This window comes from Lithobates pipiens, unplaced genomic scaffold, assembly GCF_037356315.1.
Source record: "Lithobates pipiens isolate NorthernLeopardFrog02 unplaced genomic scaffold, aLitPip1_a1.2 Scaffold_8, whole genome shotgun sequence".
Lineage (NCBI taxonomy): Eukaryota > Metazoa > Chordata > Amphibia > Anura > Ranidae > Lithobates > Lithobates pipiens.
Window position 1 is genome coordinate 563462546 of NW_027507903.1, and position 16081 is coordinate 563478626.

At 43.4% G+C, this 16081-nt stretch overlaps 1 protein-coding gene across 1 annotated transcript in view; it reads left to right on the forward strand.

Annotated features, from left to right (window-relative positions):
* The window catches only part of LOC143962274 (adhesion G protein-coupled receptor E3-like), a 315163-nt gene that overhangs the window by 49626 nt on the left and 249456 nt on the right, over positions 1 to 16081 (forward strand). The window contains exon 4 of the mRNA XM_077471584.1: positions 11209 to 11493. Within this exon, the coding sequence (XP_077327710.1) occupies positions 11209 to 11493 (285 nt within the window). The remainder of the gene's footprint in view (positions 1 to 11208; positions 11494 to 16081) is intronic.

Sequence of the window (16081 nt, forward strand, 5' to 3'; positions counted from 1 at the left end):
ATGTATTTTGGTGTGTAATTCTTACTGTGTACATGCTATATGTTAGAAGCCTGAAGGTGGTACTTGTATGTTGGGCTTCTGTATGCGGCCAGGCTGTGGAAAAGTCTGACACATGGGGTATCGCCATACTCAGGACGAGTAGCAGAATGTATTTTGGGGTGTCATTTTGGCTATGTACATGTTATGTGTTAGAAAGTTCTTCTAAATTGACAACTTTGTGAAAAAAAAATAGGTTTTCATTTTCTTTCCACGTTTTCCAAAAACTTGTGGAAAGAAATTATATGTTCAAAAGACTCATTATGCCTCACAGAATATACATTGGGTTGTTTTCTTTCCAAAATGGGGTCACTTTGTGGGTAATTCCATTGTCCTGGTGCTCTAGGGCCTTCAAAAATGTACTAGGTACTCAGGAAATGAAATGTGTAATTTATGCCTTTAGAACGCCTGATGGTGCTATATGGATGTTGGGCCTCTGTATGTTGCTAGGCTGTGGAAAAGTCTGACACATGGGGTATCGCCATACTCAGGACAAGTAGCAGAATGTATTTTGGGGTGTCATTTTGGCTATGTACATGTTATGTGTTAGAAAGATCTTCTAAATTGACAACTTTGTGAAAAAAAAAATAGGTTTTCATTGTCTTTCCACGTTTTCCAAAAACTTGTGGAAAGAAATTATATGTTCAAAAGACTCATTATGCCTCACAGAATATACATTGGGTTGTTTTCTTTCCAAAATGTGGTCACTTTGTGGGTAATTCCATTGTCCTGGTGCTCCAGGGCCTTCAAAAATGTAATAGGTACTCAGGAAATGAAATGTGTTTCATGTGTTGAAATGTGTTAATTTATGCCTTTAGAACGCCTGATGGTGCTACATGGATGTTGGGCCTCTGTATGTGGCCAGGCTGTGGAAAAGTCTGACACATGGAGTATCTCCATACTCAGGACGAATAGCAGAATGTATTTTGGGGTGTAATTGCAATTATGCCTGCACCATGTGTGAGAAATAACTTGTAAATATGATAATTTAGTGAAGAAAAAAAAATATATATATATTTCTTAATTTTCCAAAGCATTGTGGGGAAAAAATTGCAACTTCAAAAAATTCACTACGCCTCTTACCAATTACTGCAGACTGTCTTCTTTCCAAAAAGGGGTCATTTGGGGGGTTATTGTACTGTCCTGACATTTTAGGGCCTCAAGAACTGAGATAGGCCATGAGTGCATTAGGATTGATACATTTTCAATTATGCATAGCATGGCTTGTAGGCTCTATAACTTTCACACAAACCGATGATCATACACTTATCAGGATTTTTTTTACCAAAGACATGTAGTAGAATACATTTTGGCCTAAATTTTCGCCAAAATTCGATTTTTTTGGTTTCTTTTAAAAGAGAAAGTAGAAAATTTTGTTACAAAAAATAATAAATGAAGTGGTGAATAAATACCACCAAAAGAAAGCTCTATTTGTGTGAACAAAATGATAAAAAATTCATTTGGTTACAGTGTAGCATGACTGAGTAATTGTCATTCAAAGTGAGAGAGCACTGAAAGCTGAAAATTGGTCTGGGAAGGAAGGGGGTTTAAGTGTCCTGTATTGAGGTGGATAGCAAGAGTGGATTACCACTGCTGGAATCTTTTTTTTATTTTTTTTGTTTTTAATAAAGGAATTTTTCAAAAGTGTGTTTGTCTTATTTAACTATTTTTTACACCTTCTTTGTGAAATGGTAGGGGTACTTTTGTACCCCCTTACCATTTTAAACAGGGGGGGCCGGGATCTGGGGGTCCCTTTTTTAAAGGGGGCTTCCAGATTCTGATAAACCCCCTACCTGCAGACCCCCACAACCACCGGCCAGGGTTGTGGGGATGAGGCCCTTGTCCCCATCAACATGGGGACATGGTGCTTTGGTGGGGACCCCAAAGCATCCTCCCAATGTTGAGGGCATGTGGCCTGGTATGGTTCAGGAGGGGGGGCGCTCTCTTGTCCCCCCCCTCTTCCTGTGGCCTGCCAGGTTGTGTGCTCGGATAAAGGGTCTGGTATGGATTTTTAGGGGGACCCCCACGTAAAAAAAAAAATTTATTTGATGCAGGGTTCCCCTTAATATCCATACCAGACCTGAAGGGCCCGGTAATTGAATTTGGGGGAACCCCACGCTTTTTTTTTATCAATGACTTTCAATGAGTGTTCTCTGTATTACGGGAGCTGACAATTCATTATAGACGCAAGTGATTTTAAATTATTTTTTTTAATGCAGAAATGACACTTTGTGCAGGGACAGTTCTAAGCACGGGAAACATGTGCCCCTTCACAGGCATACTATAGACACCCCCCTGGTACAAAATTTAAAGTAATATTACACTTTTATTGTTTCACTTTAATCATTATTAAAATCACTGCTCCCGAAACAACGGCCATTTTTAAAACTTTTTTTTGCATTGATCCCAGGTCCCCAAACACTTTTTGGGACAGTAACTTGCATATTAGCCTTTAAAATTAGCACTTTAGATTTCTCCCATAGACTTGTACAGGGTGTTCCGCGGCTTTTTGAATTTGCCGCGAACACCCCAAATTGTTCACTGTTTGCTGAACAGGCGAACAGGCAATGTTCGAGTCGAACATGACTTTGACTCGAACTCGAAGCTCATCCCTACTGCTGGCTAATAATCTGACCAACATTGCATGCTTGCTAATGTCTCCGGTGTGCCCTTCCGGACCCGGAGGTCCATATAGGGGATGCCTGACCCACATCTGTCATCCTACATCATCTCTAAGTAAAAATGATGTCTTCTCTTAAGATACTCTCCTGGAACACAAGAGGCTTAAATTCTCCTATCAAATGCTCCCTGGTATTCCAATTTGTTAAAACTTACCATCCTCATATATGTGTGTTCCAAGAGACTTATTTGGTGGGGAAGAAGACGTTTAGTCTTAAAAAACCGTGGGTGGGTTATCATTATGATTCAACCCACTCTACATTTTCAAAAGGGGTAAGCATTTTAATTTTAAAAACACTCCCCTTCAGGCTTCTTGGTCTGGCTCTGGATCCGGAGGGCAGGTATGTGGTGATGCATGCGTTAATACATAACATGTCATGGGTAATTGTAGGCTTGTACCTTCCACCCCTGGCCTCCCATCAGGTATTGAACCAAATAACTGCCAAAATAGCTGAATTCTCCACTGAAAACATACTTATACTTGGGGATTATAATTTGGTTCCCGATGCGGGGCTAGGCAGGCTCCTTGCCATGGGAACGACACATCAGGGGCTCACGGGGTAGGCTGACACCTACGGTCTTTTTGATATTTGGAGATGGAAATACCCCCAGACCAGAGCATACACTTGTTATTCTGCCTCCCACAGAACATTCTCTCGTATCGTCCTAGTCTATGCAGGAGGGTCGGTTCTCCCTAGAGTCCGTGGCATCACAATCCTTCCAGGAGGTATTTTGGACCATGCCCCGCTTCTTTTAGACCTTGATCTCTCGATTGTCCCATCAGACAAGCTTTGCCGACTGTCTAGATATTGGGTATCAGATGCGGAGGTGGAGCCGAAATACAGGGATGAGTTAGAAACATACTGGAGGATGAACGCTGACCCGGACTCGGCCTCCTCAGTCTGAGATGCCTTTAAGGCATACTCTAGAGGACGGTATCAGACAGTATCAGACCATCATTGCAAAAGCCCATCAGGAACGTAGGAAGGGTCTTACCAGCCCCGAAGCTGAAGCGGAGAGACAGGAGACTTTTTATGTTAGGTGCCAGATTGCAATCCCTTTTGAGGGAGGTTCTTCTGATGTGGACAGCTTTGATGCAGAAGAGGCTCCATCAAACACAGAGGATATTTGAACAGGGGGAGAAGACTGGTCACTTGCTGGCCTGGCTCTCCAAGGAGCAATCCCTAGGTATGACCATAGGACAGATCCAGGCTGCTGGCGGTTCTTCCCTCTCCACTCCAGAGGAGATTACCTGCTAATTTTCCTCCTTTTATCAAAATCTATATCACTCTCGTGGACTATGACTCTGAGGAATTCATGGCCTATCTTGAGGATATAGATATACCAACCCTCACCCCAACCTATGCCAATAAACTAGATGCCCCCATTAAAATGATAGAAATCCAAAAGGCACTTAAAATGATGAAAACAGGTAAAACACCAGGACCGGGTGGTATCCCGGTGGAATTTTACAAAATGTACGCAGAACAGTTGGCCCCTCGACTTCAATCCCTACTAGCCAAATCCATGGAGGAGGGCCACCTTCCTGACTCAATGCACGAGGTGGTAATAGTGGTCATTCCCAAGCCAGGAAAGGACCCGACCTTATGCTCTTCATATCGCCCCATTTCCCTCCTTAATGTTGACACAAAAATTCTATCCAAAATCCTGGCCAATAGATTAAACACGTTCATCACGGCCCTAATACATCCAGACCAGACAGGTGTCACGGTTATGCAATAGTTTGTCTGCTTACCTGTTCCCATGTGTTCATCTAGAGACCAGCCGACCCTCACCTGTCTGCTTTTGTAATCATCCTCTGGCATGGCCCCACCCTAGCTCCTATCAGGGAGCTCTATATTAACCTGTGCAGTGCAGGCCAACGCTGCTGATCAACCTTTGTGTGTTAGCTTCCTGTTACCTGTCGTGTGCTATTCTGTTGTTTCCCATTACCGACCTTGGCGTGCCCTTGACTATCCCTGTTTGCCTGTGATCCTGACCCTTTGGTGTGTCTCTGACTATTCCTGTCTGCTTGTGGCCCTGACCTTGGCTTGGTCCCTCACCATCCCTATCCTCCTGTTGCCTACTGTGGGTGTGAGCTGGGGGACCCTGGAGGTAACGACCTGGAGCCAGTTGCAGCCAAGTCCATTCTCACCACTAGAGGCGCTGGTGAACACCTGCTGGCTCTTAGACTCCGCGCCCCAGACAATCTTACGTTCTAACCCCAGTGGGATCTGTCCCCCGTCTGCAGCAGTCAGCTATAGGGTCCACAAACTTGCGGTGCACTCCTGATCCCTACGGTGTGCATCTGTCGCCTCAAGGTGACCTGACAACAGGATTCTTACGCTCTAACCCCAGTGGGATCTGTCTCCCATCTGCAGCAGTCAGCCGTAGGGTCCACAAACTTGCGGTGCACTCCTGATCCCTACGGTGTGCATCTGTCACCTCGCCTCAAGGTGACCTGACAACAGAATTCATGCCTGGTAGGAGAACGGACATAAACATTCATCGGTTGCACACACATATTGTGATTGCCTCGTCTGATAACGCGGTGGTGGTGGCCTCACTCGATGCTGAGAAGGATTTTGACTCGGTCGAGTGGGGCCACCTTTGGGCGGACCTCTACAAATTCGTATTCGGGCCTAGATTTCTGGCTTGGCTCCAACTGCTATATGCCCAACCCAGAGCCCGTATCCAGACCAACGGGGCCCTCTCCGGCACGTTTACACTGGGGAGAGGTACAAGACAGGGATGCCCACTCTCCCCAGCCCTATTCTCTTTAGCACTCAAGCCCCTTGCCATCCTTCTCAGAGTGGATGAGTCAGTAAGGGGCCTACAGGTGGGTACAGTAGTAGAGAAGATCTCCTTATATGCTGATGATTCGCGCCTCTATTTGGCGGATGCCTCTGAATCCTTAAGAGCAGATCTGGCCATGTTCAACAAATTCAGACGCTTTTCGGGTATCCAAATAAATTGGAATAAGTCGGTCCTCTTTCCCCTCTGCCAATCCATGCCCCAGATAGACACAGGAACCCCTTTGAAATGGGTGGACGAGTTTACTTACCTAGGAGTGAGAATAGGAAATGAAATGACAGGCTACCTTGATAAAAATTTATACCCGCTGCTGACCCAACTTCAACAAAAATGCTCCACCTGGAGATCTCTCCCCATGACACCGGTAGGAAGGGGCAATCTCTTAAAAATTATTTTTTTACCAAAATTCTTGTATTTTTTTAGACAGACTCCGACTCCGATCCTCAGATCCTTTTTTCGCCAGTTGGATAGTATAGTGAACTCCTTCATATGGGCAGGGAAGCCCCCAAGAGTGGCAAAAAATATATTGTACCTTCCACTGTCTGGAGGTGGGTTGGCACTGCCCATCTTCCTGGTACATTATTTGGCTGCTGTCCTGGTGACGGTAAGGTGGTGGTTCTCGCAACCCCGGCAGAATCCAGCTTTCACTCTGGAAGCAGCCCTCCTGGGATCATATGCAGCACTGTCTAACCTACCCCACAGGGGGTCGAAGGCTAGCCCCACAGTGACAGGTCCTATGAAAACTACAATTCAGGGCAGCCCTCCTGAAGCAATCATGCGTTTCCCAACACACCCCTCTTTGGGCTAACCCCATGCTCCCTCACCACCTTACACAGGGTGTCATAATCTCTTTTCAAGAGTTGCAACTAACCCACAACCTACCAAGAACATTTCTTTTTAGGTGCTGACAGCTCCAGCATGCCCTTAGAGCTCAATTCCCCTCGCAGGTGACGCTTGAGCCTGATACAATCACGTGCCTCTTGATCTCGGGGGTGCTGGAAAAACCCCTATCCTCCTTATATCTCTATTTAACAGTAGTGCATGTTGTTAAAAGTGATAGATCCATGGCCAAATGAAAGGTTGATATCCCTTCTCTCAAAGAGGGAATCTCCCCCATGTGGGGTTTTGTAGGCAGCAAGTAAATAAAAAAAACTACAAAAGAATTAAGAATAAACTTCAATTTTATTGAACAAAATATCAAAAGATTTTAATTGGTAAATATTGAGAAATGATTGTTAAATAAAAGCTGTGGTACAGGAGATATAAACATTACAGCAACAGCGCAAGTGGAACCATTTACAACATATAATGGTATACAGTAGTCAAATGAATGAAAAGAATGATGGTAAAACTGATGCATTTTGACCCCGCCGGGTCTTTTTCAGAGGATTTATGCACTGTAAAAGAGATAACATATATTGAAATTCATACTTGAGGACCACAAAATCTAATATGATGAAATCCAATCACAGTAAATATATCTTTGTAATTACCACTTGCACCGTATTGCACGATGTCTCCTGGACGTAAATCATCTGGATAAAACCCCTCATCAGATCCCACCAAAGGTTCCCGGCCAGCAGGGCGCACCAGTTAGGGGAGCAGCAAACCATCCCATCGTGGCTTATGAGGAGTCAGAGCATTAGGTTCCCAATACCCTTGGGAATGGTTTGTGGAGTTACGATACCATTGGAACCCCCTAACCCTGTTATTGATCAATCTGGAAGACATAGAAGTGGATCAATATGCTAAGTTGTGCCTAACTTACTCACTATTCTATGCTCAAAGAGAAATACTCCTTAACCGGTTCCCGACCAGCGCACACCGATGTACGTCAGCAGAATGGCATGGGCAGGCATATTGGCGTGGGCATACCCGCGATCGTCTCACGGGGCGGCTGAACAGAGAGATGCCATTGTAAACAGCATCTCCCCATTCTGCCTAGCAACTAGTGACGCTGATCTCTGCTCCATGTGATTGGAGCAGAGATCAGTGTTCATTAAATGAAAGCCCAGCCCCAACAGTTAGTAACAAACCCCTAGGAACACTTAACCCCTACACTGCCGCCCACTGGTTAACCCCTTCACTGCCAATGTCATTTATACAGGAATCACTGCATTTATATAGCAGTGATTGCTGTATAAATGACAATGGTCCCAAAAATTTGTCAAAAATGTCCGATGTGTCCGCCATAATGTCACAATCACAATAAAAATTGCTGATCGCCGCCATTACTAGTATAAAAAAAAAAATATTAATAAAAATGCCATAAAACTATCCCCTATTTTGTAAACGCTATAACTTTTGCACAAACCAATCAATAATCGCTTATTGCAATTTTTTTACCAAAAATATGTAGAAGAATACGTATCGGCCTAAACTGAGGGGAAAAAAGTTTTTTATTATTATAACAAAAAGTAAAAATGAATGCCTTTTTTTCAAAATTGTTGCTCTATTTTTGTTTATAGCGCAAAAAATAAAAACCGCAGGGGTGATCAAATACCACCAGAAGAAAGCTCTATTTGTGGGAAAAAAAGGACGTCAATTTTGTTTGGGAGCCATGTCACATGACCGCGCAATTGTCAGTTAAAGCGATGCAGTGCCGAATCGCAAAAAGTGGTCTGGTCTTTGGCCAGCAAAATGGTCCGGGGCTGAAGTGGGTAAATGGAAGCAAAAAGAGGGCCCTTCCCAAGAAGTATGGCAAAAAACAATAAATAATGTGTTACCACTATACCGGATCACTTATAAGAGTAGAAATTGTCCACAGAAATATGATAAAGTATGGTCGAATTGGGTTGATGCATGTGGCTGACCCCCCTGGTGGAGGGGGGTTATCTCATGTGAAGGTCATTATAGGGAATCACTCCAATTTGCAAGAAAGACAGAGGCTGATCCCTCCCTTAGATCTCTGGGTTATATCCTGTTCAATTGTGACCGGGTGGGGGAGCATTCCTTCCCCTGTCCCTCCCCCGCCCTCTTGGTTGGGGGAGGGACCGCCCCCCACTGGGCCGGTTTGGCCCACCTGCTCAAACCTACCTATAGTCTTATCATGATCATTCCTCAATGTAGCACTCAGGTTATTACAACATAATCCTGTGATGTGAAACTTATATATCCTGAAAATTGTCTGGGTAGAAGGGAATACCCGTTACACATGCAATATTGATGTCATGCAATTGATTATCTATTGCCAGATCCTCAGTATGATACGTGTTGTGTTTGTACTGTCTTGTTTGTTAATAAAATAAAAATGTATCTGTTAAAAAGAAAGAAAAGTGTAAAGACAAAAAACATTTCATAGTGTAGTATATCAAAACTATTTGAATTTATTAAAAGCACATATATATACTCACACAGTGGCAGATATAAACAAGTATGTCTTATGAAAACTCCTGATGGCTTCAAACCAACAAGATGCCCGCTGTCCTCATGCATAGTGACACCATGAGTCCAAAAACTCCAAGATGACATTTAATTTCATAAATTCAAATAGTTTTGATATACTACACCATGAAATGTTTTTTTCTTTACACTTTTCAACATGAGGAGTGATGCCTGGATCAATGCTGGAGCAGTCTGTGGTGGATTGATGTTTTGACGTTTTTTGACCACCTATAATCTAGTGGTCCAGTGGAAGATTACTGTTCACCTTTTAATCAAGATCGATTCACCTATTGGGTGTCTCTCTGGATTGATGGACGTTTTCTTTGTTACCAAGGACATTTAAGCGCTGCGTTTCTCTATAACTTATGAGTATTACCACTGCTTAATCAGAATGGCCCCTCTCTATAGCATGTTGGCAGGAGACAGGCTTTTCTAAAGAAAACAAACTAAATGGCCAATTTCACAATGCTGTGTTGTGGTAATGTGTGGCCATGAACTTCATGTTGGTGCATTGGGGTTCCATTCATTTGGAATGGCACTCCACCACACTTGCGATGCACAACATAGAAACACAAAAAGGAGCGCAAAATCTGGTGCAGCTCTACATGGAAAGCAATCAGCTTCTAACTTCAGCTTGTTTAATTTAGGCTTTGACAAAAAAAAAATCCTGGAAGTTGATTGGTTTCTATGGAGAACTGCACTAGATTTTGCACTCTTTGGTTTTAGTAAATCAACCTCATAGTAATGCACCACTGTGCATTGTATTGCGCTGCGTTGCTAAAATAAATTATACATGCACCTTTTTAAATGCAGTTTAAGGCATTAGGCAACCCCTTTAGATAAGTTGGCTTGCAGATGACACACATTAACACACGACATAACGCTTGTTAGCACATGCACATATATGGGCTCTGAGGCTTTGCACACCATTTGTTTTGTTACAACTGGAATGTACTGGATAATTTAAAGTGATAGCGTAATTGTGCTTTTACAGCAACAACAGTATTTACTTAGTTGACACCTCCAGGTGCTACATAGAGAGGTCACTGGGGGGCTCCACCAAAATTTTGCAATGGGACTCCATGGCAGCTTTGACTATGGGGAGGCTCTGCAGAGAAGAAACTTGGAGCACTATCTATGGGGATACGCTTAAGGGAAAAGGAATATTTACTTTTGTATCAGGTTAGTGTGGCACCAATATTTTATCATTTCATTGCATCCCATTGCTAGACACAGTATCATGGCACACATTTATTGTATGTCCTTTAAAGTATAAATAAATGTAAAACTGTGCAATTAATGATGCTGTAATACAATAGAATATTGTGCCAACACAAGAGCTTGAACTCATGAGCTAATTGTAATGCTGAAAATTGCAGAACTATACGTTCATAAGAACTATAGGCAATATTACACTCAATGGACACTTTATTAGGTACACCTGTTCAAATGCTTGGTAACACAAATTTCTAATCAGCCAATCACATGGCAGCTGGAATGGGAGATTGACATCATGAATGTGCAGCCGACAAATCTGCAGCAACTGCATGATACCATCATGTCAATATGGACCAAAATCTCTGAGGAATGTTTCCATTGTTGAATCTATTCCACAAAGAATTAAGGCAGTTCTGAAGGTAAAAGGGGGTCCAACCCAGTACTAGTAAGATGTACATAATAAAGTTGCCAGTGGCTGTAAGTGGGATGGATGATTAATTTGGTCCAGTGTGCAAACAATGACTGAAGTGCAAATAAGTAGTTGGCACACAGGTTACAAAAGCCATCATTCATTGCTTTACAGTGATCCTGATGATAATAGTTTATTTCTCAGTCAATTGTTGCAATATACCCACATATTCTTATGATTGCCTGTTTCTTGCCCATATATATTGTCACAATTCACAAATGTGTGTTGGTTTCCCATGTATTGTAACAATGTCCTCTATGTTGCCTATGATTGTCAAGATTGTCTGTTTCTTGTCCACGATTACATTACAACAATTGCTAGTTTGTTGCCTGTTTATAGCAATAATTGCCTGCTTGTTTCCCATGTTTTGTAACAATTGCCTGCCTGTTGCCTGTGTGTTGAAATCATTGCTCATCTGTTGCCTACAGATTGAAATGACTGCTCTTTTGTTGCTCACCTAAAATAACAATTGCCTGATTGCTGCCCAGTTATTGTCATGATTTGTTTGTTGTGAGCATATTGTAATGATTGCCTGTTTGTTGCCGTGTAATTAAATAGGTCATTTTAATGTGAAATCATTTTGACAAAATCACTTCACCCATCTCTAGTGGTCAACCAATCACAAAAGCCTGAGGTTGATAAGAGAATAAATGAAACCATGAGTGCAGAGTTTGTTATTGAGTCCCACTGTTTACACACAGATGAGTTATGTGTCTCACTTTCTTTTTTTGTAGATATACACGAGTGTATTGAAGGCACACATGCTTGTGGCACCCACACAAATTGTAACAACACAGAGGGAGGATATTCCTGTGTGTGTGACAAAGGCTACAGCAGAGGAAATGAAACAGAGTTCTGTCCAACCAATAACAGAACAGAGAATGGATGTTCAGGTGAGTGAACAAGGCAAGAGTATGCGGCATAGAAGAGTACACAGCATATTTTCATCAAATTATTTTATCTTTATTTATATTATAATGATATCCAATTGAATTCAGGATCATAAAAAGTGTATTTTCTCACAATTACACTGTGACGGTTGGGGTTCCTTCAATAATATATTATGTCAGCACTGCCCTCCTCACCCTTCCTGCCCCACACACAGTGGGCAGAATTCCATTACCAGAAACAAAGCACAAGGCAGCTGGCCCAGAGCTTTAATGAAAGTATAAGTCAGAGGAAACCTTTAATAACCTATAAGAGGAATGTTCTCCAGACATTTCTGAAAGGCTCCCCTTAAATGTATAAAATCAGGATCTTTTTAGCTTCCTAAAGTGGTGTTCCACACACATTTTTTTAACTAACCTCTAAATGCCTGTTGCTAGGGGGTCCCTCATAGTCTCCCTCCTTCAGTGCCTGGGCTAGTGATATCACTTCCCCTCGGCGCAGGAAGGGCTCAGCTCTGCCCCCTCCCTCCTGTCAGTCATCTGGGGCACGTGACAGGTCCCAGATGACTGTGCGGCCACTTATGGTGCCCGGCACCGCTCGTGCATGCGCAGTGGGTGCCCGGCTGTGAAGCCACAGCCAGGTTCCCACAGTTGCAATGCCGGTGCTACCGAGCAGAGGGGGGATGAGCAGGGCTTCGTTCCCCCGCATCGCTGGGCCCTGGGACAGGTAAGTGTCTGATTATTAAAAGTTAGCAGCTGTGGGGGGTGCATGCGCGGCAGGTGATGGAGCGGCCGCATCTGATAAGAGCACCAGCATCCACAGGGCTCTCAGCCACTATCTCGGGGGCCATAAACACCCAAAAAAGTGCTCCTAATATAGGCACCCCTGACTATAAGACCTTGTGCATGCCTAATTCACAAAAGAGGAGACGTGGGAGCTACCAGCTACAAGTCCCGTTCTCAATACCCCCTCAGGTCACAGACTCCTGGCAGAATGGTGAAAAATGGCGCTGGCAGCATGCCTTCTTCATCTGCTGCACGCTCTCATACAACAGAGCAACAACAACAAGACACAGCTCCTGCAAAAAATTGTGAGTACAACTCACTCTCAAAAGCAGAAGTGGATGTCAACTTAGAGGCTTTATATACTAAATTACACTCTAATTTCCAAGTTGAGATAATCTTCACAATGGCACCACCTATATAGCTACCACCATTCCAGGAGGACGAGATATCCTGACTAAACTGGGTCTCCTGGATCCCAGTAACATTCCTCGCACCCCAATTACACCGCGTCCTGCTCCAATCTGGAACACCTCAGCTTCACGGAGAGATGGTCGCAGAACAAGACTTGAATTTGCTCAGTGGAACTAATATACATCTCATTCATACCTGAAGGTTGACCAGATGACCTTTCCCTTTACCCCATTCTACTTTCAAAAGAACAAATCTCCCCTTTTTCCCTTTTTAAATGTTTTTTTTTCAGACTTCTCTATTTTTTATATATTTCTTATCTTTTTTTTTCTTTCGCTTTTATTTTCTTAATTTTTAGTCCATTAATGCAAAGATTACTATTCCATATATCAAAATGATCATAATTGTATTTAATACTGCATTTAATAGTTATAACTAGACATGTGCAGAGTAAAATATTTCTTTTCGGAATTTTCTTTTTAGTCCGAAAAATTAATTTATTTAGTTACTCCCGAAATTCGTTTTTATTTATTTCGTTTTTCGTTGAAAAATTGCAGTCGTCCGAAAATCCACATGAATTACGGTTGAATCTGTCTTTGAAGGCTTATGGTGTCTGTCGAATGTATAAAGAAGATTCGACTGAGCTAGTATATAGCATACTTCGTGTGAACTTTAGAACCCTATTAAAGTCTATGGGACTCCAACGTTCAAAATCTAAAGTGCTAATTGTAAAGACTAATTTGCAAGTTACTGTCCTAAAAAGTGTTTGGGGACCCGGGTCCTGCCCCAGGGGACATGTATCAATGCAAAAAAAAGTTTTAAAAACGGCAGTTTTTTCGGGAGCAGTGATTTTAATAATGATTAAAGTGAAACAATAAAAGTGTAATAGTCCTTTAAATTTCATGGGGGGGGGGGGGGTGTCTATAGTATGCCTGTGAAGGGGTGCATGTATAATTATAAAAAAGCGTGGGGGTCCCCCAAATTCAATTACCAGGCCCTTCAGGTCTGGTATGGATATTAAGGGGAACCCCGCGTCAAATTTAAAAAAAATTGACGTGGGGTCCCCCTAAAACTCCATACCAGACCCTTTATCCGAGCATGCAACCTGGCAGGCCACAGGAAAAGAGGGGGGACGAGAGAGCGGCCCCCTTCCCTCCTGAACCATACCAGGCCACATGCCCTCAACATTGGGAGGATGCTTTGGGGGTCTGTGACCCCTCAAAGCACCTTGTCCCCATGTTGATGCGGAGAAGGGCCTCATCCCCACAACCCTGGCCGGTGGTTGTGGGGGTCTGCGGGTGGGGGGCTTATCAGTATCTGGAAGCCCCCTTTAACAAGGGGACCCCCAGATCCCAGCCCCCCCTGTTTGAAATGGTAAGGCGGTACAAAAGTACCCCTACCATTTCACAAAGAAAGTGTAAAAAATTGTTAAATAAGACAAACACACTTTTGAAAAATTCCTTTATTAAAATAAAAAAAAAACAAGATTCCAGCGGTGGTAATCCACTCTTGCTATTCAGCGATTGACGATCATCTCTCCGGGGTCCAGCGATGGCTCATCTGAATCAGCGCAGCGAATCCATCCATCTTCTGTCTCCGCGGAGGAGACACTGCGGGGATTCCGGCGGGCTGACGTTTGTTATATGCGGAGGGCGGGGTCACCTGAGCCACCCGTCACCTGGCCCCGCCCCCCTCTGACGCAAGGGGAAACCTGGGGTTCTCCGTGACATATGGGTGATCCCGCACCCCTCTGATGTAACACAGGTAGGTTTCCGTTACATCAGAGGGGGGCGGGGTCACCCATACGTCATGGGGAAGCCCGGTTTCCCCTTGCATCAGAGGGGGGCGGGGTCAGGTGACGGGTGGCTCAGGTGACCCCGCCCTCCGCATATAACAAACGTCAGGCCGCCGCAATCCCCGCAGTGTCTCCTCCGTGGAGACAGAAGATGGATGGATTTGCTGAGCTGATTCAGATGAGCCATCGCTGGACCCCGGAGAGATGATCGTCCGTCGCTGGATAGCAAGAGTGGATTACCACCGCTGGAATCTTTTCTTTATTTTTAATAAAGGCATTTTTCAAAAGTGTGTTTGTCTTATTTAACTATTTTTTACACTTTCTTTGTGAAATGGTAGGGGTACTTTTGTACCCCCTTACCATTTCAAACAGGGGGGCAGGATCTGGGGGTCCCCTTGTTAAAGGGGGCTTCCATATTCTGATAAGCCTCCCGCCCGCAGACCCCCACAACCACCGGCCAGGGTTGTGGGGATGAGGCCCTTCTCTGCATCAACATGGGGACAAGGTGCTTTGAAAGGTCACAGACCCCCAAAGCATCCTCCCAATGTTGAGGGCATGTGGCCTGGTACGGTTAAGGAGGGAGGGGGCCGCTCTCTCGTCCCCCCCTTTTCCTGTGGCCTTCCAGGTTGCGTGCTCGGATAAAGGGTTTGGTATGGATTTTTAGGGGGACCCCACGTCAATTTTTTTTTAAATTTGACGTGGGGTTCCCCTTAATATCCATACCAGACCTGAAGGGTCTGGTATGGATATTTAGGGGGAACCCCACGTCAATTTTTTTTTTAAATTTGACGCAGGGTTCCCCTTAATATCCATACCAGACCTGAAGGGACTGGTAATTGAATTTGGGGGACCCCCACGCTTTTTTTTTTTTTTTTTTTTTTTTTTTTTAGCAATGACTTTCAATGAGTGTTCTCTGTATTACGGAGCCGACAATTCCTTATAGCTGCGAGTGATTTTAAAGGACTTTTTTTCCTGCATAAATGACACTTTGTGCAGGGACAGTTCTAAGCACCAGAAACATGCGCCCCTTCACAGGCATACTATAGACACCCCCCAGCTACGAAATTTAAAGGAATATTACACTTTTATTGTTTCACTTTAATCATTATTAAAATCACTGCTCCCGAAAAAACGGCCATTTTTAAAACTTTTTTTTGCATTGATACATTTCCCCTGGGGCAGGACCCGGGTCCCCAAACACTTTTTAGGACAGTAACTTGCAGAATCTTTTCTCTCTGTCAAATCTTTTTTCTCTGTCGAATATTTTCTCTATATAATCTTGGACTAATAGAGGTAAGCTTAGGCACATTTGACCACAGGTTCTATAGACACAGATTGTTATTGTCAGAGTCACGTTGAATCTTCTATTCTATATCGAACTGTTGTAACAATGAAAATGAAAATAAAGCATTTATTTATGTCGGATCTTTCGTTTTTCGGACTCTGTGCTTTCGTTATCGTTTGTCAAAACTAAAACAAAAATAGCTGAAATTCGGACAAAAATGTATTTGGACGAAAACGAATGCACATGTCTAGTTATAACTGCTATAATAGAAAGTCATTCTTTTATACATGTAATTAATTGCTGGAGCCTATAATTACCCA